Source organism: Crinia signifera, chromosome 7 (assembly GCF_055691185.1).
Source record: "Crinia signifera chromosome 7, ASM5569118v1, whole genome shotgun sequence".
In the NCBI taxonomy this organism is placed as follows: domain Eukaryota; kingdom Metazoa; phylum Chordata; class Amphibia; order Anura; family Myobatrachidae; genus Crinia; species Crinia signifera.
Window position 1 is genome coordinate 183,586,529 of NC_139223.1, and position 23,461 is coordinate 183,609,989.

At 47.1% G+C, this 23,461-nt stretch overlaps 1 protein-coding gene across 4 annotated transcripts in view; it reads left to right on the forward strand.

Annotated features, from left to right (window-relative positions):
• Nucleotides 1-10,626: 10,626 nt before the first annotated feature.
• PCNT (pericentrin) overlaps nucleotides 10,627-23,461 on the forward strand; it is a 96,206-nt gene continuing 83,371 nt past the window's right edge. For all 4 annotated transcript variants that reach the window (XM_083154593.1, XM_083154595.1, XM_083154594.1 and 1 more), the window contains exon 1: nucleotides 10,627-10,913. In XM_083154593.1, coding sequence (XP_083010719.1) covers nucleotides 10,857-10,913 — 57 coding nt within the window. In that variant the 5' untranslated portion in view covers nucleotides 10,627-10,856. The remainder of the gene's footprint in view (nucleotides 10,914-23,461) is intronic.

Consider the following 23,461-nt stretch of genomic DNA (forward strand, 5'->3'; position numbering starts at 1 on the left):
AAATACCACCACTATCACTTGATGATCCCCACTGGTACCGCATAACATTTGATTAATGTGATATTAACTGTCATTTGAAGCGCCTGGGAGTAATGTGTGAACGCCACACACCCAGCAATTACTGACATTATTATACACTCTGTCAGAAAACATTTTATTTGGATGAGAATGAATAAGTTAATATACTCAATAAATAAATAAAAAACGCACCAAACACCATCTTGTTTGTATTGTTTATATTAAAACCAGTGACACAATTATTGTGACAGTCTATCTGCAAATTACACTGCAGACCATATTGAACATAAATTACTGAGGAATTAATGGTATTTAATCCTGATATATCGTGAGTCAGTGTGTCCCAAAATAGACACGCTGCACTCCAGGGATTAATTAAACACATGTAATCTGCTATACAGCCCCAATACATAGTGAGACATAGTGTCTAATAATCAGATACATTGTACTCCAGGGACTGTATTAAAATTATTTTTGATGTGTAGGGCTACTCTATCAATAGGCGTTCCTAGTGTGTGCATATATTATTAATGCTAGATTGGTTCAATCGACACGCTCATGTAGACACTTTGCCTGATTATCTATTCCTGGCATAACTTTGCCTAATTATCTATCCTCGGCATAATAATAATTTGTGCTACAATACTAAACTCTTTCTGGGAACAGCCAACCTTAAACTTGTACCAAACTCTCCCCTATGAAAGGGGTAATTTATGATACATATCTAATGCCCGCCGCATATATATAAGAATACGAGACATTCAATAGACGGATCGTGTACCCCAACACTAGTGGGAATTGAATATTAGGAGTGTGGGACCCCACGTTGTAAGGATAATATATATCCTTTTTTAAGTTTCATTTGTATGTCATTTCTGTTTTGTGTCTTTTATATTTCGCTATACTTTTAAAATCTATAACATTAAAAGTTACATTTTAATTGACTCTTTATTTTTGGTGCACCACACAGCGACATTTCTTTCTGTCCCAAACTGTGCATGCTGTTTTCAAAGCTATCTGACTAGATCGCTTAGAAATAAAACACAGATCGCTCCATGTGTATGCCTCCGAGTCTCGTGCGTCGCCATCGCCTGACTGGGGGCCAGATATTCTAAGCTTGAAAAGTGATAAAATGCAGAGTGATAAACAGCCAGCCAATCACCTCCTAGAAGTGATCCCACAGACTGTGTTTGAAAAAATGTCAGGTAGTACAGGTCGGGCATCCCGTATCCGTGCATCCCGTATCCAAATTATTCCAAAAACCGTGGTTTTTTGGAATAATTCAAATATTTTTTTTTGTTTCCCCCCTAACCCTCTTTTAATACTTACCAAGTCCTCCGGCGTCCACGGCAGGCCTTCAGCATCCTCTCCGGCGTCTCCAGCGGTCCCAGGAGTGCTTTGCGCGAGTGCGCGCGCGCGCCGGTGGCATCACCGGCGCGCCTGGGAACTTGCGCAAAGCACTCCTGGGACCGCTGGAGACGCCAGAGATGGTGCTGGTGGCCTGCTGTGGACGCCGGAGGACTCCATGGACGCCGAGGGACCATCGGGGACCCACCAGGGGCAGGTAAGTATGACTAAAAAAAAAATATTCCAAAAACCGGAATATTCCCTTATCCGGAATGATATTAAACATTTAAACATTCAAAACACAGCCCACAATGTAGTTAATGGGTGAAACACACATTAATTGAGTCCACAACTGCAAAAAGGGACCACTGCTGCTTTGTGCGCTCTGTTGTAATGTTTGTGCGCACGCTCGTCGAGTTGTGTGCGCGCGCACGTGCGCACAGCTTAGAGGGAACACTGCATGGGACCCTAGGCAAATGACCGTTTTGGGGCCCCGTCCCTCAAACATTCCATAGCTTTCTAATTTTCTTGCTGATTGTAGCCGGCAGCGATAGAGAACCTTGGCGTGTTCGCAGTCTACTGATAAATGCGCAGTTGCGTGAACTTTGACATCGCATACAAATCTGAATCAGGCTCTAGGGCTTTTGGAATTAAGCTTAACCCTTTGAGTGCAGAGTGAATTTGTCAAGCAAACAGTTGTATTCATCATAATGACCTGTAAGGTTTATCTTATATAGACATTTTCTTATTTACACACCATTTTTTGTTTGAATGTATATAACAAATGGACACTGCCATTGTTAGCGGATATTTTGAATACTTCTTATAGAGATGTGGGCACTCAAATGGTTACTTCCTGTGTCATAAACTGATTGTCCACATACAGTGGATGAAACCGGTTTGTGCTATCAGAGAGGGACTTTGGGAGTGTGGGCGGATCTATGACATCATGCAGTAGTCACGCAATGCTCCTCTGGGAATATTTTGGATGGCCATGATCTCTTTATTGGGCCCCTTGGGACCTGCTGGACCCTAGGCAAGCACCTAAGGTGCCTTGTGGGAAATCCCCCTCTGTCTGTGCTGTTGTACCTTGGTCCAACACATCATTCTTGAGATGGACTTGACCATTGTGAATTAATTGCTTAATTGTTTTTTTTTTTTTTATAATAGAAGAACAGTGTTATCAATGTACATTCATTAGTTTCTAGTTTACTTCAATCTCTACCTCACATCATGATGTATGTGGATTTACGACCAGGTTGGGTTTGCCTTGTAAATGATTGCCGCTTTAAAAATACAGGCAATCCTGTGCCTCAATCCTGAACCTCTGCAAAGAAGGATCCTATTGCATTTGCCCGCCAATCTGATAAACCATAAACTTAGACTATCCAGATGTCTGGCCTGTGAAATCGGTTACAATAAATTAAATAGAAAAAAAAAAAAAATTATAATGAAAACTGTCCCACCCGATTACTGCGATCTGTAGATAAAGAACTTTTAGCAGTACCTAGGATCTCCCTTAATTCATCTGGGGGTCCAGTTTTTAGACATGCGGCTCCGATTCTATGGAACTCACTTCCCCACACAATTCGAGAGGTCTCCACTCTAGAATCCTTCAAAAACAGACTCAAGACGTTCCTGTTTACTCAATTATTTCCGTAATTCCATTAAGTATCATTTATGAAAAGATTTTATGTACTTCATTGTACAGGTTGGGTATCCCTTATCTGGATACCCTATATACGAAATATTCCGAAAACCTTAGGTTTTCATAATATTTCAAATTTTTTTTGTTGTTCCCCACTACCTCTTTTTTAATACTAACCTTGTCCCCCGGTGTCCACGGCGGCCATCGGAAGCCTCTTCAGTGGCATCCCCGGTCTTAAGGATGTATTGTGAAGGCGCGCCAGTGACGTCATGGGCGCGCCGGTGACATCATGGGCGCACCGGTGCAATGCATCCTTGGGACCGGGGATGCCGCTGAAGAGGATTCGGATGGCCACCGTGAGGGGACCAGGTAGGTATGAAAAAAAAATTCCAAATTCCGCAAAAATCCCTTATCCATAATGCTCGTGGTCCTGAGCATTTTGGATAAGGGATACTCCGCATTTTGGATAAGGGATACATTTATTCTGTTGAGCACGTTGAGTCCTTTTAGAGAAAGAGCGCTACTGTATATAAATAAAATGATTATTATCCTTCTCTAATAAGCCATTGCTAGTGAGCATCAGTCCAGTCCTATAGGGCCTTATTTTGGTTCATTCTTTCTGACAAAATCCTTCTTAGATGGACAAAACCATGTGCACTGCAGGGGGGGCAGATGTAACATGTGCAGAGAGAATTAGATTTGGGCGAGTAATTTTGTTTCTGTGCAGGGAAAATACTGACTGCTTTATTTTTACACTGCAATATAGATCTCACTTTGAAGTAAAACCCCACCCAAATCTAATTCTCTCTGCACAAGTAACATCTGCCCCACCTGCAGTGCACATGGTTTTGCCCATCTAAGAAGGATTTTGTCAGAAAGAATGAACCAAAATAAGGCCCATAGGGGCAGATGTATCATAGCTGCGCGATAAGCGCAGCTATGATACTTCCTGCTTCGCCTCAATAGCGAGGCGAAGCAGGAAGGGACATCGACAAGATGTATTAACATCTTGTCTGCCGAAGCGGGGGAGCGTTAACTCCCCCCTCCGGCGATGTCCCTTTCTGGAGATAGCGCATCAGTTAATACTGATGCGCTATCTCCTGTCCCCCAGCCGGCCGCACTGGGCATGCGCGGGATCTCGCTGTTCACGCGAGATCCCCAGCGCAGCCCACAGCTGACAGCAGGGACAGCGCTGTCCCTGCTGTTTAGATAGGGCTTCGCCAGCCTGATGCTGGCGAAGCCAAAGCAGGCTTCGTGCGGAACGGTCAGCGATGCTGACCGTTCATACATCCGGCCTGCTATCATTTTGCATAGCGCCCCTGTCCTTTACCGCATCTCACCTGCTTCATACATGGGGGAGAAGCGGTATCAGTGCACATAACGTGCGCTAATACCCCTTCTCCCCCATACCGACCGTCATACATCTGCCCCATAGTGAGGAGCCAATCGAACGTGTGTGTACCCCACATAACAATTTCCAGGTACGGCTTGCCTCAGTAATATTAATATTAAAATAAGATCCTCATTCATTTTCTGTACCTCTGCCGCCTCCCCCTTGATAAAATCACAAACAATTATTGAAGTGAAAAAAAGTTAATTATTTTGAAAATGAAACCACAAAATAAAACAGCAATAAAAAAACTAACATAACATATTTCATTTTTCCTTCGTTTCTGTTTTAATCTAATGTAGTCTGAAAATAAATCATAAGTAAAATAGATATATTACAGATTGGTAGATATATTTGGACCCCCCCATGAAGGGTGTGGATCAGTTGGTCACCAGCAAGTTGTTAGACAGTCATTAGGTCGACACCATTAGGTCGACATGCATTTAGGTCAACATGTGTCTAGGTCGACATGCAGGAAGGTTGACAGGAGTCTAGGTCAACATGGGTTAGGTCGACAGGGTCATAAGGTCAACAGGGTCATTAGGTCGACAGTCAACAGGTCGACATTGGGTTTTTCTCTGTTTTTGACACAGTTGACATGGAAACCGGTTAAAGTGCAGCGCATCCACTTGCCATGCTTCGGGCTCGGTGCCTCGCTATGCTTGGAAGACTACTTTATTCTCCCACCACACCCTAGTGGATGGTAGGGCATGAAATACCGCCTGTCGGCACATATCGGCTCAAATAACAGTGAAAAAACCCATGTCGACCTTTTGACTGTCGACCTAATCCATGTCGACCTAATGATCCCGTGGACCTAACCCAAGTCGACCTTATGCCAGATGTAATTAGCCATACCTCCCACCTTTTGTGCGTAATTGGGACCCCTGAATAAGGGAGGTAGCCTCAACATAAGGGGCATGGCTTTGTCACGATGTGCTATCGCGATCCACACACCCTTTTTGTGGCTATGGGTGCCCCTAGTCCTTCTGTCTGCTATAAATAGACACTGTGCGCATGGCATCTATTCCATACTTGGCAAATTTAAAATTTGCCTCTCCAGGAGAAGCCCGGAGAGGATAGACGAATATGCTGGTCGGGCGGCGGGGACAAGGCTAATGATTCAAACCCCCTAATCCACGCAAACACCACGTTTCACAGGTCAACGAGTAGGGGGCAGGCCAAAAATGATGCGATTTGCGTCATTTTAGTGAATTTCTGCATTTATTTCCAGCGGCTCCGGGTGGGGGTGGGGGCGGGAGCGGAGCTCTGGGGGGCATGCGGGAGACTTGCCCACCTTTCTGGGGGCTGGGAGGGGGACCCGATTTTTGGGAGGCTCCCGGCCATTCCGGGAGGGTAGGCAAGTATAATCTATTCACCACTGCTTAAGTGAAAAGGGGGTTCCCAACTGCCCCCCTCCCACCACCACCACCTCAAGACACTGCTGCCCGCAGGTGGGACAGCTGGACAGTTCCAAAAACACTGTACTGTCCTGCAAAAAGAGGGACAGTTGGGAGGTATGCACAGTTGCAGCAGTATATACACAATTAATTATTTTTCAATATTTCACCAAGATATTATTATATATATTAATAAAGGTTATATTTTAGATATAGTTAAGATCCTTTGTACAGTGGCAGCGTCCTATGGGCAGGGGGGGGGGGGGGGGATTGTGGGGAGCCGGAGTTCATTTCTACTATGCTGGTGAACGAAGAGATGCCATGCGCATGTGCACACAGGGACGAACTGTCTGTTATTAAGGCTATGCAGAAGAGTAATGTGCCATAGTAATCAGGGTACTGACAATGACTTCTCCATTGCTGTCAGTGCCCTGATTGCTATGGTGCCTTACTGGGATGGGGACAGCCAGGCAGAGATCTGTGGGCAGTGGTGGCTCCTGATTGGCTGCCAGAAATTGTCTCACATGCTGGCGCGGCATTTGAAATAGCCGCAGAATGGCATGTAATGCCCCGTGGCAAGGAGCATGTAATCCCACATGACAATGAGCATCGAGCATGAAACCCCTGGCTTTGAACATGATACCCCTTGCATCTCCCTTAATTCATCTGGGGGTCGAATGAAGAATGAAACTCCTGGCAACAAGCATGTAACCCCTGGAATCGAGTAAGAAACCTCTAGCAAGGAGCATGTAGGTAAGCTGCACTTATGTGGCATAATATGTAATAGGCATTACATTGTGGGCCTTATTCGAGTTCACTCTTTCTGACAAAATCCTTCTTAGATGGACAAAACCATGTGCACTGCAGGGGGGCAGGTGTAACATGTACAGATTGAAATAGATTTGGTGATTTTTTGGTGTTTCTTTGCAGGGTAAATACTGGCTGCTTTATTTTAACACTGCAATATAGATCTTACTTTGAAGTAAAACCCCACCCAAATCTAATTAGATCTGCACAAGTTACATCTGCCCCCCTGCAGTGCACATGGTTTTGTCCATCTAAGAAGGATTTTGTCTGAAAGAGTGAACTCGAATAAGGCCCTGTGTGGTATATGTAATGGGCATTACAGTGTGTGGTAGAATATATTATGGGCATCACAATGTGACTTGTTTAATGGGGATCACTATGTGGAATAATGTGTAATGGGCATTATGGTGTGTGGCACAATGTGTAATGGTCATAAAGATATCTGGCATGATGTGTGATAAACCGGAAGTGAATACACTTCTAGCATTTATTCTTAATAAATTCTTTTTTTTTGAGTTTAGTGATTTTTGTTTACTCATCATTACCAATATACTACTATTGTATCATATGGTCTGCCTCCTATTTTATTGTATTGTTATTTTTATTACACTCGTTAATTGGATGATCTCAGCTAGATTGATTGGTCATGTGACCTCATTATAGAGGGTATATATACCCAGTCATGTTTCCACAGCACTACACCTTGGATAAAGCTGCTGTAGCAGCGAAACGCGTCAAGAGTGCTGTTTCCCTTTATTCACCACCGCTACTTTGAATTGCAGTCTGGACCAGCCCAGCAGAGGACCCTATTGTCCCTTTCAACATCTTGGAACACCTAATCCAGGAACATCACCGCATACAATTTCAAAGTATACCACCCAGGTACCTGAGGTTATCCACCTTATTGTCTGAGACTAATTCCAGTGTACTTTGATTATTTGTGACATCTTGGGCCGACCACGTTAATACCAGGACAGTACATTACCTACATGTATGGAGCGGTAACTATATCTTCCTCTCGTTAAATCTGGGCCTACTAGGAACGGACTCTCCTATTGCTGCTATAGTGTGGAAGTGGGCGTTTTTTATCTACTGTATATTGAATATGCAAATTTTATTTGTGTTCACATGTTTGTTTTTATTTTAGTAAAATATATTTGTAAAAGATTATCCAATTTCTCTTTCAAATTATTTTTTAGCGCTGCTACCACCCCCTTTTATGATGTGTAATGGGCTTTACGGTGTAGCACAATGTGTAATGGGCATTATGGTGTGTATGTGGATCTGGCTTTATGATGGTGGGCCAGTTGATACGCCACCTACATTGTAGCTCCACCCACAATATTCACAGTGAGGAGAGATAAATCTACGTATGTTTGCTTACCTAAAAAATTAGGCTCGGTCTGGCACTGTGCGTATGGAATCTCTTCAATGCTGGGAGCAAGGGAGGCAGTGCAGGGAGGGAGTTGGTCGCTGCCCAGCTGCTAGGGGAGCTCTGGGCACCCGCAAAAAATTATGAAAACAGTGGGGTCGGGGCATTAGGCAATTCCTTCTCTGCCATACACACCTGGCCTGTAGTTTTGCCCCCCTCTTGGAGTGGAAGTTCCTTATTTTGAAAACACAAGAGTTGGAAGGTGTGATGACAGGAAAGGCTCACCTCACTGCACGTCACTGGTGGGTGGGGCACTGGAGGGTGATGTGGGAGACTTGCCCATCTTTCTTGGGACTGGGAGACCAGGAGCACCCCTTAATTTTCAGAAACAGGGAGGGTAGGAAAGTATGATTGTCACCCACTGCATTTAAAATGTATGTCGTCATTCCATGGGTCGTCCCATTGGGCGAGCAGCACCCACCGACTAGACAACCCATGGGAGCACACGATTATGGATACACACATGTGGACTAAACTGTGTATTTCACCAACATTGGAACATCTCTACTAGCAATGTTTCCTATTTCCCAGGTCTAAGAGAAACCAATCACATTATACCTCTTACATACCTACCAACATGACCCATTCCAGGAAGGACAAGGTGCTGTTTCTGGATATCCATGCTAGTGGCAGTTGCAGAGTTGCGGGGCTGTAGCACAGTCCAAAATTCGGATAGGGGTAAGGATGACCATCGACTATCGATGATTTGAAATCATCGATGGTTCATGGCTGATGTCAAATACTTTTGCCATCGATGGGGGAGAACCAGATGGTTTCCCTACATCGATGGAACCGCAAAACAACGTTTGGTACTTGTGTACTTTCACGGCTCCCATCGCATGCCATATGTAGTGGCATGCGATGGGATGCAATTTTTGCAGTTTTTAAGCATTTTTTTTTTTAAATCGCATGCGATTTTTATCAGAAATGCATTGAAATTAGGATCAAACATGTTCAATGGCCCCCAAAATGTCATTTTTCAGGCTGTACCACCCCCACTATCAACGCGAACCCGAAGCGTGGCGAGCGCAGCGAGCCCGCGAGGGGCGGCGGTACGCGTCCTTTGACCTTTTCATATCCCCACTATCCACGTCGGCGTGGAGTTGAGAATAGAAAGTGTGGTGAGCGCAGCGAGCCACCAAGCCCGAAGCGTGGCGAGCGGACGCGGACACCTGTGAAGCCCGCGAGGGGACGCGTATACCTGTGAAGCTATCCGTGTCCCCTCGCAGGGCTCGCCACGCTTCGGGCTCGGTGGCTCGCTGCGCTCGCCACACTTTCTATTCTCAACTCCACGCCGACGTGGATACTGGGGGTATGAAAAGGTCGTAGGACGCATACCGCCGCCGCTCGCCACGCTTTGGGTTCGCGTTGATAGTGGGGGTGGTACAGCCTCAAAAATGACATTTGGGGGCCATTGAACATGTTTGATACTAATTTCAATGCATTTGGATGCATTTCTGTTAAAAATCGCATGCGATGCGATCGCATGCAATTTTTTTGCTATGCGATGGACATCGTGGGAGCCGTGATTGTACACAAGTACCCAACGTTTTGCTTGGTTTTTTATTTATTTTTAAAGTGCCGGGACACGGAGCATAGCTCCGCCCCCACCCCGTGTTTTGATTGGCCCACTGGCATATCAATCAAACACAATGGATGACCATCAATATGTAAAAATATTGATGGTCATCCATTGCATAGTTTAGCACTATTGATGGCCAGTTGCCGAATTGCCATCGATGCCAACCATCGATGGCAATGGCAACGATGGCCATCCCTAGATAGGGGAGGACATCCAACACATACTTGCCAACTTTTCAAATAGCCTCTCTGGGAGAAGCCCGGAGAGGACAGCCGGATCTCCAGGTCGGGGGGAGGGAATGGGGCTGATGACTGAAGGCCCCGCCCCCAATCAATCGCATGCAAATGCCGCATTTCACGGGTCCGTGAGTAGGGGACGGGACTAAAATGACACGAAATTACGCGATTTGCGTCATTTTAGTCCCGCCCCTTGCCACGGAACCGCGAAAAAACCCGGTAATTAGTGCAGCACGGAAGGGGGGTGCGGGAGCTACCTGGCAATTGCGGGAGGATTGCTGACCTTCCCGGGGGGCCGGGAGAGAGGGACCTGATTTTCGGGAGCCTCCTGGCAATTCCGGGAGGGTAGGCAAGCCTGCATCAACCGCCACCCTAAACAACACAGTCTGTACTCACTGGCAGGTGTAGCTCCCCTATTTGAATTTGCGACAGTGGTGCAGTCCCACCTCTGCAACTGCAACTGGCAAGTATGTCATTGTCCAGGAGCAGAGCATTTTGTCCCTCCTGGAATGTGGGTCATGTTGGGAGGGTAATGCTCTTATTTATCTAGTACATGCTACAATATGTAAGCTAGAATCTAATAGGCTGCTATGGGCTACGTTCCCAGAAGTCCATGTTACATGGTATGTTTACTCTTTATTTTCCGTTGTGCATGAAACATATTTCCCGGGTGGTCATATGCGAGCCCTTGATTGGCTCACAACACTAAGAGGCGTGCCACATATCCCTCTACCACTCAGCGTCCGTCATGTACTCCGTTACCATAGAGACGGGGGTCCAGCCCGTGTCACGTGGCCGGTCGTGAAGTTTGAGTACGACCAATCACTGTAGGAAAACACAAGTACTTTCTGTGGGCGTGGTCGTGTCTTAAGAGCTTGTTAGTGATTGGACGGAGTTTTGCAGCGATTGGTTACCCTGTTTTGCGGATGAGGCGGGCTCGGCGGCGCCATGTTGAATGCTGTAAGTGACAGTTAGTAAGGAAACTTATGAAGAAGTATGGACGGGACGGCGGAGGAAGTTCGCAGGAGAAAGGTGCAGGCCGGGCGGGCTAAGGTGAGCCCTGTCAGCGCTGCATGACGCCGATGTTACTGTACAGACTTCCCATAGTGTATGGCCCCCCTCCCTCCCACCTATTGCTCCGCTGTTACCTACACTATCAGTTCCTGTACCTTACCAGTGCTCCCTAACCAGTACTTACACACTACACTACGATAGCCTGTACCTAACCAGTACTTACACACTACACTAGGATAGCCTGTACACTACACCAGGATAGCCTGTTCCTTACCAGTACTCCCTACCCCTAACCAGTACACACTTCACTAGGATAGCCTGTACCTACCAGTACTCCCTACATCTAACCAGTACTTACACACTACACTAGGATAGCCTGTACACTACACCATGATAGCCTGTACCTTACCAGTACTTACACACTACACCAGGATAGCCTGTACCTTACCAGTACTCCCTAACCAGTACACACTACACCAGGGGTCCTCAAACTATTTTGCTCTGGGACCCCATCAGATAATAAAAATAATTACAGGACCCCAGCAAGTTACTGCAGAAGGTCATCACATATGTAGTCAGCAGACAGCACAAGCATGGCAGAATTGTGGAGGCACACAATGATCGGAGGAGTCTTACATAACAGACAGTTCAAGAGGGTCCTTGTATCACTGACTGAGATTAGAAAAGTCATCAGTCTGATGGGCAGTAACATGGAGTCATGACCCCATGCTGAGAAGGTCGGGACCCACTTTGGGGTCAGGACCCACAGTTTGAGAACCGCTGCACTACACCATCAGAGCCTGTGCCTTACCAGTAATCCTAACCAGTACACCCTACCCCTAGCCAGTACACACTACACCAGGATAGCCTGTACCTTACCAGTACTCCCTACAACTAACCAGTACTTACACATTACACCATGATAGCCTGTACCTTACCAGTACTCCCTATCCTAACCAGTACACATTACACCAGGATAGCCTGTACCTTACCAGTACTCCCTATCCTAACCAGTACTCCCAACCCTAACCAGTACACATTGCACCAGGGTAGCCTGTACCTTACCAGTACTCCCTATCCTAACCAGTACACATTACACCAGGATAGCCTGTACCTTACCAGTACTCCCTATCCTAACCAGTACTCCCAACCCTAACCAGTACACATTGCACCAGGGTAGCCTGTACCTTACCAGTACTCCCTATCCTAACCAGTACACATTACACCAGGATAGCCTGTACCTTACCAGTACTCCCTATCCTAACCAGTACTCCCAACCCTAACCAGTACACATTGCACCAGGGTAGCCTGTACCTTACCAGTACTCCCTATACTAACCAGTACACACTACACCAGGATAGCCTGTACCTTAGCAGTACTCCCTACCCTAACCAGTACACACTACACCATCAGAGCCTGTACCTTACCAGTACTCCCTACTCTAACCAGTACACCAGTAGAGCCTGTACCTTACCAGTACACACTACACCAGGAGGGCCTGTCACTAACCAGTACTCTACACCTTACCAGTACACACTACACCAGGAGATCCTGTCACTAACCAGTACTCCCTGCCCCTTACCAATACACACTACACCAGGAGGGCCTGTCATTAACCAGTACCCTCTATCCCTGACCAGTACCCACTACCTGTCACTAACCAGTTCTCCCTGCCCCTAACCAGTACACACTACACCAGAAGGGCCTGTCACTAGCCAGTACTCACTATCCCGAACCAGTACTCCCTGCCCCTTTCTAGTACACACTACACCAGGAGGACCTGCCCTTAACCAGTGCTCCCTGCCTCCAACCAGTACACACTACCCCAGCAGAGCCTGTCCCTAACCTGTACAGTCTACCCCTAACCAATACACACTACACAAGGAGAGCCCATCGGTGGCACCAGGTATGCCTGCCCCAAACCTGTACTCCATAGCACTAGTCAAACCAGTACTTTCGTAAAGCCAGGTGTGCCTGTTCCAAGCTGGTACTCTGCAGTGCCAGATTTGCCAGTTCCACACTGGTACTCCATAGTGCTGGTCCTAATCGGGTACTCTGCAGCACCAGGTGTGCCCAACTACTCCCTAACTCCAGGTCTGCCTGTACCAAACCAGCACACAACCCTTGAAGAGCCTGTGTCTACTGTGTACATATCCCCAGGGGTGGACTGTCCAAAACCACCAAAAACAAAACGTAGTTGCTTGATCTTTCGATTCCTTTGATTTACATTCTAAATTAACCTGTCTGTAACCAATACACCCGTCACCAGAGCCTGTGTATAACAGGTACAAACACCCCTACCCCTCAAGAAAAAGCAGGCATGTCCTCAGCCATTAACACCACTTCAGAGTACCTTTCTGTATATTCCTAAATTATGTTCTGCAATAACTACAGTGTAAATGCTTATTTGGCAGTGAGAATGATGGTTAGAATTGGTGCAGTGCTGTTAGATGTCAGCCAAGGGCTTTTGTGTGCATATGTTGTCATTGTGCTTGCATGAGTTTCCTCTAGATGTCTCCACCCTCGGTAGTGTCTAGATCCCATGCAGTTTAGGTAATTTTCCCATCATGCCCTGGGTCCACGTATACCTGGAGGGGGAATATAAATCTGTGGCGAGCGAAGCGAGCCACCGTGCCCGAAGCGTGCGAGCGTAGCGAGCCCGCGAGGGTACAATGCTGCAAAAATAAAACAAAATAAACGACACCTACATGAATTACACATAAATTTAAAAACGTTGTGAGGGCATCTAACAACTTCCGCCCTCACTGAACGTCACATCCTGTAACCTATACTGCATGGGAACTAGTCTCTACCCTCCACCCTCCATTGACATAATAGCGTATACCTGAAAACAGTTATACCCAGTGTATATATAGAGGGGTGTGCTTTTTCTTGTGTCCCTCCCCCCTCTTTCTTAACATAGAAACATAGAATTTGACGGCAGATTAGAACCACTTGGCCCATCTAGTCTGCCCTTTTTTTTTTAAACATGTTACCTCAAACCATATTTGATCCTTATTTCTTTGTAAGGATATCAATATGCCTATCCCAACCATGTTTAAATTGGGTACTTGTATGTTAGTTGGGCGCCCAATATAGTTAGTACGCTCATACCCCCACTATCCATGTCGGCATGGAGTTGAATTTATATAGTGTGGCGAGCAGTGAGCCACCGAGCCCGAAGATTTGCCTCTACCACCTCTGATGGGAGGCTATTCCACTTATCTATTCCTCTTTCTGTGAAGTAATTCTTCCTCAAATTTTCCCTGAATCTTCCTCCCTCTAGTTTCAATGCATGTCCTCGTGTTTTAATGCTCCTCTTCCTGTGAAGAATGTCTCCTACCTGGACCTTGTTAACACCCTTGATATATTTGAAAGTTTCTATCATGTCCCCCCTTTCCCTTCCCTTCTCTGCTCTAAAATATACATATTAAGATCTTTTAGTCTTTCCTGGTACTTTTGTGATGTAGGCCATGCACCATTTTAGTTGCCCTTCTTTGTACAGTCTCTAATGTATTTATAGCCTTCTGGAGATATGGCCTCCAGAACTGAACACAATACTCTAGATGAGGTTGTACCAATGACCTATACAGTGGCATTATTACTTCTTTCTACTGCTGATACCTCTCCCTATGCAACCCTGCATCTGACTTGCCTTCTTCATTGATTTGTTACATTGCCCACCTGCCTTTAAGTCCCCTGAACAAGTGACAACTAGATCCCTCTCTTCCTCAGTAGTTTCCATTATAGTGCCATTTGTACTATATTTAGACTTTAGATTTTTGAGACCCAAGTGCATGATTTAGCGATTTTTTTTTTTTTTTTGGGGCATTAATCTGTAGTTGCCATGCTCTTGACCATTCCTCTAATATATCTAGATCATCGATCATTTGTTTTACCCCTCCTGGTGTGTCTACCCTGTTGCATACCTATGTGTCATCTGCAAAAAGGCACATTTTACCCTCAATTCCATTTGCAATATCACCAATAAAGATATTAAAAAGCACTGGTCCAAGTACAGATCCCTGGGGTACTCCACTTGTAACCTTTCCCTCCTTTGACTGTACTCCGTTTACTACAACTCTGTTTTCTGTCCTGCAACCAAGATCTTCTCCATTCAACTGTTTTAGAATCCAATCCCAAGCTCTCAAGTTTAACAGTCTGTGATAAGGGACAGTGTCAAAAGCCTTACTAAAGTCTAGATATGCCACATCTACAGCCCCACCTTGATATATTACTTTAGTCACCCAGTCAAAAAAGTCAATAAGATTTGTTTGACATGATCTTCCCCCAGTAAACCCATGCTGTTTTGTATCCTTTAAATTGCTGGTTTTGAGAGATTCTACAACTCTTTGTTTTAAGAGTGTTTCCATCAGTTTCCTTACTACTGATGTAAGGCTCACTGGTCGATAGTTGCTTACCTCTTCCTTGCTTCCACTTTTGTGCAGTGGGACTACATTCTCTGTTTTCCAGTCCTCTGGGACTACTCCAGTAGCTAGTGACTGGTTGAATAATTCTGTTAATGGTTTTTCCGGGATGCAGTTAATATCCCGGCGTTCAGAATCCCGACGCCGGAATCCCGACCGCCGAAATACCGACATATTCTCCCTCCGTGGGTGTCCATGACACCCCTGGAGGGAGAATAAATTAGTGTGCCGAGCGTAGCGAGGCACCGGGCCTGCTGCGTGGCGAGCGCAGCGAGCCCGCAAGGGGGGGCGATCCACGTCCCCCCCCCCCCCTTGTCGGCATTTCGGCTGTCGGGATTCCGGCGTCGGGATTCTGAACGCCGGGATCCCGACCGCCGGGATTCAGTACTGAATCCGTTTTTCCAGCTCCCCATTAAGCTCTTTTAGTATCCTTGGCTGTTTCTCGTCTGGCCCCATTGATTTATCCACTTTCAGTTTTGAGAGTTCTGTTAGGACTTTCTCCTCTGTAAATGTACTTGTTTCTCCCTCACTTTTCTGACTATACTATACTTTACTTTACTAAACTTAACTGTGGCCCCTTCCTCTCTTTCAGCAGTGAATACTGAGCAGAAATAATTATTAATATTATCTGCTATTACATTGTCCCCCTCAAGAAGTCTTCTACTCTGTTTTTAGTCTTATTACTCCGCTTTTTGTTTTTCTTCTTTCACTTTTATATACCTAAAAAAAAAAAAGTCCCCCCCCCCATTACCCACTGAATGGACCATTTTCTCCTCACCCTGTGCTTTTGCACATCTGATTACCTTCTCAGCCTCCTGTCTAACAAGATACACCACTTTGTCCTCATTAGAGCAGCTGTTTTTTCCAACAATCGGTTTCAGAATGTAGATTTTTTTTTTGGGGGGTGACTAGTCGCACAGAAAATATCTAAAGTAAATTTCTCTACCGTCCAATGGGATACTGGGCTTCACTACTATGGGGATTGAGACCTCCGCAGGAGAGACAGGCACATAAAAGAACTTTCAGTGTGGGTGCACTGGCTCCTCCCCTCAATCTCCCTCCACTAGTCAGTTTTGAAAAATGTGCCTCAGGAGAGGCAGTGCTTCTGGATGCTCCAGAGTTTTTCTACATTTATTTTCAAAGTTTGTTATTTTGGGGCGCTGTGGTGACCACACAGCTGTCCTGCTTCGTGGGTGTCAGGGGAAGGGTCAGTCCCCGACCTCTTCAGGTGCAGAGCTGACCCTGCTACAGGACAATTCGGTCCTGCGTGGGGCTTGTCACCGCACAGCATTGCGCTGTAGCGAGCAAGTCCCCTAGCCGCCGCACACCCCTGACAGGTCTGAAGACTTCAGTGGTGAGTACAGGCTGGGGGTCCCACAAGGGGTCCCCGCAGCCATTTCTGGTGCGGCAAGACGACGGCTAGTAATGGCGGCTCTCCAGCAGGGACTGCGTGAACACCGCGTCTGGTAACTGGCATAGGGGTGCTGCCGCTGGACCACCAGGGACACCCCTCAGGTTATAATGTATTATATATATATATATATATATATATATATATATTTTACACCTTTATTAATGTCAGTATAAATATATAGAAGCGCCAGCTCCGTGTACAGGGGGCGGGGCTTCACTCAGAGCGGGACCAAGCTCTGCTGGGCGCGCGCTGTCACTTCCTGCTTCTTCACACGCTGCCAGACTCCATTACAGAGGGCTCCTCACTGGCGTGGTGGATCCGAGTACTTGCAGCACGGCAGAGACAGCAGGTTTTTATAGCGATTTTGCGCTGCTGCGCTATCTGGCTTAGTCAGACACTGTGTTGTTCAGATCACTGTGTTTAGCGTTACCAGCTCACCCAGATCTGTGAGTTCAGGTTAAGGGTGCACTTGGCTCCCCAATTGCTCTGTTTTTTCTCCACTGCTTAGTTACAGAATACAGCATAGAACTAGCACATAGTCTGTTTTTCACATACAGCGGTGCGGTGTGTGCACGTGTGTGACTGCGTGGGGGTTGTGTTGTACTGTTGTACTCTGCAGTACTGTCTCAGCATGGTGAAAAAGTTCACTTGTATGGTGTGTAGCACCAAGTTTGTGCCTAAGTCACAGTCCCAGGTTACTTGTGAGGCTTGTATGTCACCACAGCCCAGTAGTGCTGACACCCAGATCAGTGGGGTACCCCCACAGCTTGTGGGGCCGTCGCAGGCAGATGAGCAGGAGCCTGCTTGGGCTTCCAACATAAAGACCTTGTTGGATTCTGTGGCTTCACAGCTTTCCACTAACACTCAGCAAACGCAGAGGGTTCAGAGGGAATTGTCCATGTTAGCTGCCAGGGTGGATATTCTTCATACCCTTAATGTACCTCCTCCTCCCGCACAGCCTCAAAAAAGGCAGGCTACTGCAATGGATCCTGACACAGATGATGACGATGAGGACATATTGGAGGAGGGTGAGGAGCAGGTTCTGCAGGAACCAGCTCCTGAGGCGGCAGTGCATGGTCCCGAGCCGCTTATCAGGGCCATTAGGGATGTTTTAGATCTCCCAGTGGAGGCATCCGCAGAAGGAGATCCTTTCTTCATGACTCAGAGGAAACAACCAGTATACTTCCCTGAGCAGGCGGAGTTAGAAACTGTTTTCAGGGCTGCATGGCAGAACCCTGATAAGAGGTTTACTCTTTCAAAACGGTTCACAAATGCTTATCCCTTTGAACCTTTGGGCAGAAAGAAGTGGGAGGAGCCACCGGTAGTGGACTCCTCTGTCTCCCGCCTTTCTAAAAAGGTGTTGCTACCAGTCCCAGGGGTATCCACCCTTAAGGACGGGGCGGACAGGAGGCTGGAAGCTACCCTCAAGTCCATATATACGGCTAGTGGGGCATCCCAGCGCCCAGTTTTAGCCAGCTGCTGGATGGCTAAGGCAATTCATACATGGTCAACCCAGATTCAGGAAGGGTTGTTGGGTGACATGACTGTGGCCCAGATAGGTGACAGCCTGCGTCACATTCAGGATACCGCTAAGATCCTGTGCGAGGCGCAAAAGGAATTAGGCGCAATAAATGCGCGCAATTCAGCCATGGCGGTTTCAGCCAGACGGGCTTTGTGGCTGCGTCAGTGGTCTGCAGATGTAGATTCAAAGAAGAGTGTGGAGGGTATTCCCTTCACAGGAGAATGGCTGTTTGGGAGTGAATTAGACGGTTGGATTTCCAAAGCCACGGCAGGAAAGTCTACCTTCCTTCCATCAGCTCCCACGGCTGCAAAGCGTACCTTCACAGGTGCTTCCCAGCAGTCCTTTCGTGGGAACTGGTTTCGCCCCAAGGCTAGGGGTGCCTCCAATGCCAGCAGGGGCACGAGAGGCAAGTTTAGGAAGCCTAACACCTCCAACACCCAGGACCGTCCAAATGCCGCGGCTTCCTCTAAGCCTGCAGCATGACGGGGTTTTCCCGCCACGAGACTCTCTCGCGGTGGGAGCGCGATTGTTGCATTTCAGCCATGTGTGGGACGCCTCGGGTCTGGATTCCTGGGCCAGGGGTCTCATTTCTCTAGGTTACAGGCTGGAATTCGACAAACCCCCTCCCAGACGATACTTCAGGTCGGCACTTCCAGCATCCCAGGAAGATCAGGTGCTCCTTCAGGGGACCATTACCAGGCTGCTTCAGTCTCAGGTAATTGTACCGGTGCCAGACACGGAGCAGGGCCAGGGATATTATTCCAACTTATTCCTGGTACCGAAGCCAGACGGCTCAGTAAGACCCATCCTGAATCTAAAGTCACTGAACCCCTTCCTGCGTGTGTTCAAGTTCAGGATGGAGTCCTTGCGCTCTGTAATCGCCAGTCTAGAGAGAGGGGAGTTCTTGGCCTCTATAGACGTCAGACGCCTATCTACACATTCCTATCTGGCCCCCACACCAGATCTATCTCAGGTTTGCCTTGGGGAACGACCATTACCAATTCCGGGCGTTGCCTTTCGGCCTGTCGACGGCCCCGCGGGTTTTCACAAAGGTAATGGCGGAGATGATGTCACTACTCAGGCTCCGAAGGGTGAATGTAGTGCCATACCTGGACGACCTGCTAATAAAGGCAGGGTCGGCGGAGGCTTTAAGCAGTGCTCTTAATCTGTCCATACAGGTTCTAAGAGACCACGGGTGGATCCTGAACATGCCCAAATCATCGCTGGTTCCGACCCAGAGGATGGTTTTCTTAGGCATGATCCTGGATACATCGGAACAAAAAGTCTTTCTACCAATGGAAAAGGTCACTGCAATACAACAGCTGGTCAGGGAGGTCCTACTTTCACCTCTGGTACAGATCCATCTTTGCCTCCGGCTTCTAGGCAAGATGGTGGCTTCATTCGAAGCAATACAATTTGGCCGCTTCCATTCCAGGACTTTTCAACTGGATATTCTGACAAAATGGTCCTGCTCCCCCCTGCAGATGCGCAGAAGGATTGGCCTTGCAACAAAAACCAGAATCTCGCTACAGTGGTGGCTAGATTCATCCAATCTGTTGGCAGGCAGACGGTTCCAGATCCAGGACTGGATTCTGGTAACCACGGACGCCAGCCTGAGGGGCTGGGGAGCTGTGACACAGGGAGTCCGCCTACAGGGTCGATGGTCTCCACTGGAGTCGGGACTTCATATCAACAAGCTGGAGTTGAGGGCGGTCTACTATGCCCTGTTACAGGCAGCTCCATTGTTACAGGGCATGGCGATCCAGGTCCAGTCGGACAACGCCACCACTGTGGCCTACATAAATCGGCAGGGTGGTACCAAGAGCATGCCTTGCATGAGAGAAGCGTCAAAGATTCTGTCCTGGGCGGAACAGAATGAATGTCCAGGCCCTTTCTGCCATTTTTATCCCGGGAGTCGACAACTGGGAGGCGGACTTCCTGAGTCGTCACGATCTTCACCCGGGAGAGTGGGGCCTTCACACTCAAGTGTTCGATGCCATAGTGGATCTGTGGGGGCTCCCTCAGATCGACCTGATGGCTTCACGACTGAACCACAAGGTAGCAATGTACTGTGCACGGACCAGAGACCCAGGGGCGATAGCAGTGGACGCGCTCACCTGGACCTGGGAATTCCAATTGGTGTACCTGTTCCCACCTCTCCCATTGTTGGCTCGGGTGCTAAAGCGGCTCCGGCATCAGGGGACGGAGGCCATACTGGTGGCGCCAGATTGGCCAAGAAGGGCCTGGTACGGGGACATTCAGGCCATGCTAGTGGAAGACCCGTGGCGTCTGCCCCTAAGAAAAGACCTGCTCCTCCAGGGCCCGTTCGTCTTCCAGGACTTACAGTGGCTACGTTTAACGGCCTGGAGGTTGAGCGGCAGATCTTAGTCTTAGTCACAAGGGTCTCCATCCCTCTGTCGTCACTACAATGATAAAAGCCAGGAAGCCGGTGACGGCTTCTCATTATCATGTAATATGGCGCAGTTATATTGCCTGGTGTGAGAAGAATGACTTGCCTTCGGCCAGTTTTCGATTAAACAACCTGCTACGTTTCCTTCAGGCTGGTTTGGATAAGGGTCTCAGATTGGGTTCCTTAAAGGTCCAAATCTCCGCGCTGTCTGTGTTTTTCCAGAAAAAGATTGCGGCCTTGCCGGAAGTGCAAACCTTCTTACAGGGGGTTCTGAGGATTCAGCCCCCCTTTGTGCCTCCCACTGCACCATGGGATTTGGAAGTGGTTCTTACTTTCTTAAAATCAGCCCGGTTTGTTCCACTGGATGAGTCTGAGCTACGACACCTCACTTGGAAGACTGTTGTTCTGCTGGCCCTAGCTTCGGCCAGGAGGGTGTCCGAGCTTGGAGCCTTATCCTGTCGGAGCCCTTACCTTGTGTTCCACAACGATAGGGCGGAACTCAGCACTAGACCACAATTCCTTCCAAAGGTGGTGTCAGGGTTCCACCTAAACCAACCTATTGTGGTTCCTTCTAGTGCAACACACCCGGATATACCAGATACCTTGGATGTGGTCCTCACCCTTAAGGGGTATGTCAAGCGCACAGCTAGGATCCGTAAGACGGACAGCTTGTTTGTGCTTTATGATGCGCAGAAGAAGGGTTTACCGGCTTCAACGCGTACCATTGCCAGGTGGATAAGATGTACTATCCAACAGGCTTACGCATCAGCTGGTTTATCGCTTCCTTTTTCAGTAAAGGCTCATTCAACCAGGTCTGTAGGTACCTCTTGGGCGGCTGCTCGAGGGGTGTCGGCAATGCAGCTCTGCAGGGCCGCAACTTGGTCAGGGCAACACACATTTGTGAAGTTCTACAAGTTTGACACCCTGGCCAGGGAGGATTCCCAGTTCGGGAATGCGGTTCTACAGCAGAGTCCGCACGTTCCCACCCGTTCTGGTAGCTTTGGGACCTCCCCATAGTAGTGAAGCCCAGTATCCCATTGGACGGTAGAGAAAATAGGATTTTGGGTACCTACCGGTAAATCCTTTTCTCGTAGTCCATATGGGATACTGGGAGCCCGCCTCAGTGCGGCTGTTCTGCTGTCAGATCCTACTTCATTGTTAGGCTTATTGCCTTGTTTTCTATAGGATAATTATGACTATAGACTTGTTCTGGTTTACAGGTGTCCTCTTAAGTTGTTAGGTTTCACCTCTTTTATATGTTTTTCACCTCTTTTATATGTTTTTTGTTCGTTTGGGTGTGCTGGATGAATCTCACCACAATACATTATCACATACTCCTCACATGCTCTCCTTCGGCACAGTTTTTGCATTAACTGACTAGTGGAGGGAGATTGAGGGGAGGAGCCAGTGCACCCACACTGAAAGTTCTTTTATGTGCCTGTCTCTCCTGCGGAGGTCTCAATCCCCATAGTAGTGAAGCCCAGTATCCCATATGGACTACGAGAAAAGGATTTACCGGTAGGTACCCAAAATCCTATTTTTATGGTGGACCCCTCCTAAATAGATCTGATTCAGCTTGACATATATCTGATAAGGGGTGTGCTACCACAGGACACGGTTACTGGCACATAAGAAAGAAAAGAATGTCTCTGTGTGGTGCACCTAGAGAGTTTCTAAAATGTAACTTTTATTCAATAATTTTTTAAAAACTGCGAAATATAAAACACATATACACATGAATCAAAACAATGACATATAAAAAAGAATATAGAATCCTCACACCGTGGGGCCCCAGGGTATGTCTCCCTTCAGTATGGTATTTAGCTAATAAGTGTGTGTTTTTAAAACTGCTGTCTTTACCCTATAGGTATATGGCAGTGTTGACACAGTATGTCGGCATCTCTGATCCAGAAATAATTTAATTAGCAGATATGGGTATGGATAACATATATAATTGGCGGCGGGAGTGAGATGAATGCTGTTTTATTTTCATGTGTTGCCGTGAGCCTGGATTGCTCAGTACTCGGCAGGGAAAACAGCAATACACACAAGCCACCGCAGCTTATCTGCTATGAGTGACAGCGGTTAAGGTACACTGCTGCACTCTCACTATTCCATCTGCCTGGAGGTGCTGTAAGCTGGACGCCGTGTGCCACGGTGAGACACAGCATATTCAGGCTGAGACGGGTATGTTACCAGGACCGAGACCGCTCATTAGGTTTAAGCTAAACAGTTTCAAAATTTCAACCGATGAAAATCTGGAATTTTTGGGGAGCAAATGACAGTTGACCATTTCCTCCTAAACATGGAAAACAGTCACAAATTGGTCCTCCAGACACACTAGAAGATGTGAAAGACAAAAGATATTGGTGACAAGTTTCCCATGAGCTTATCATGAAAGATATTGTGCATCCACACTGGACACTGGGTGCATGAGCAATATTGGCAGATTGACCTGCATGTCCGGAAGATGTCAATACCTTTTAACAATTAACCTGTGGGGCTTTGTTAAAGTTATTGGGCATACACACTAGAAGATATTGCCATCAGTATCTTTCAGAAGCCCCTTTCTGAACGAGATTGATGCCAATATCTTCTAGTGTGTATGGGCACTTATACAGATTACCGTTTTTTGTTCTTAGAAATTTCCATATTATCATTCCAACCAGCCAGATTGGAAAGATAATCTTCTAGTGTGTATGGGCCTTTACAGTGAGTCACATACGGCATATAGATTTATTTTACTTTTTTAATTTAGAGCAAAAGTTGCCAGGAGGCACCCCAGCCCTCCAGCAAGTAACCTATTTGGTAACT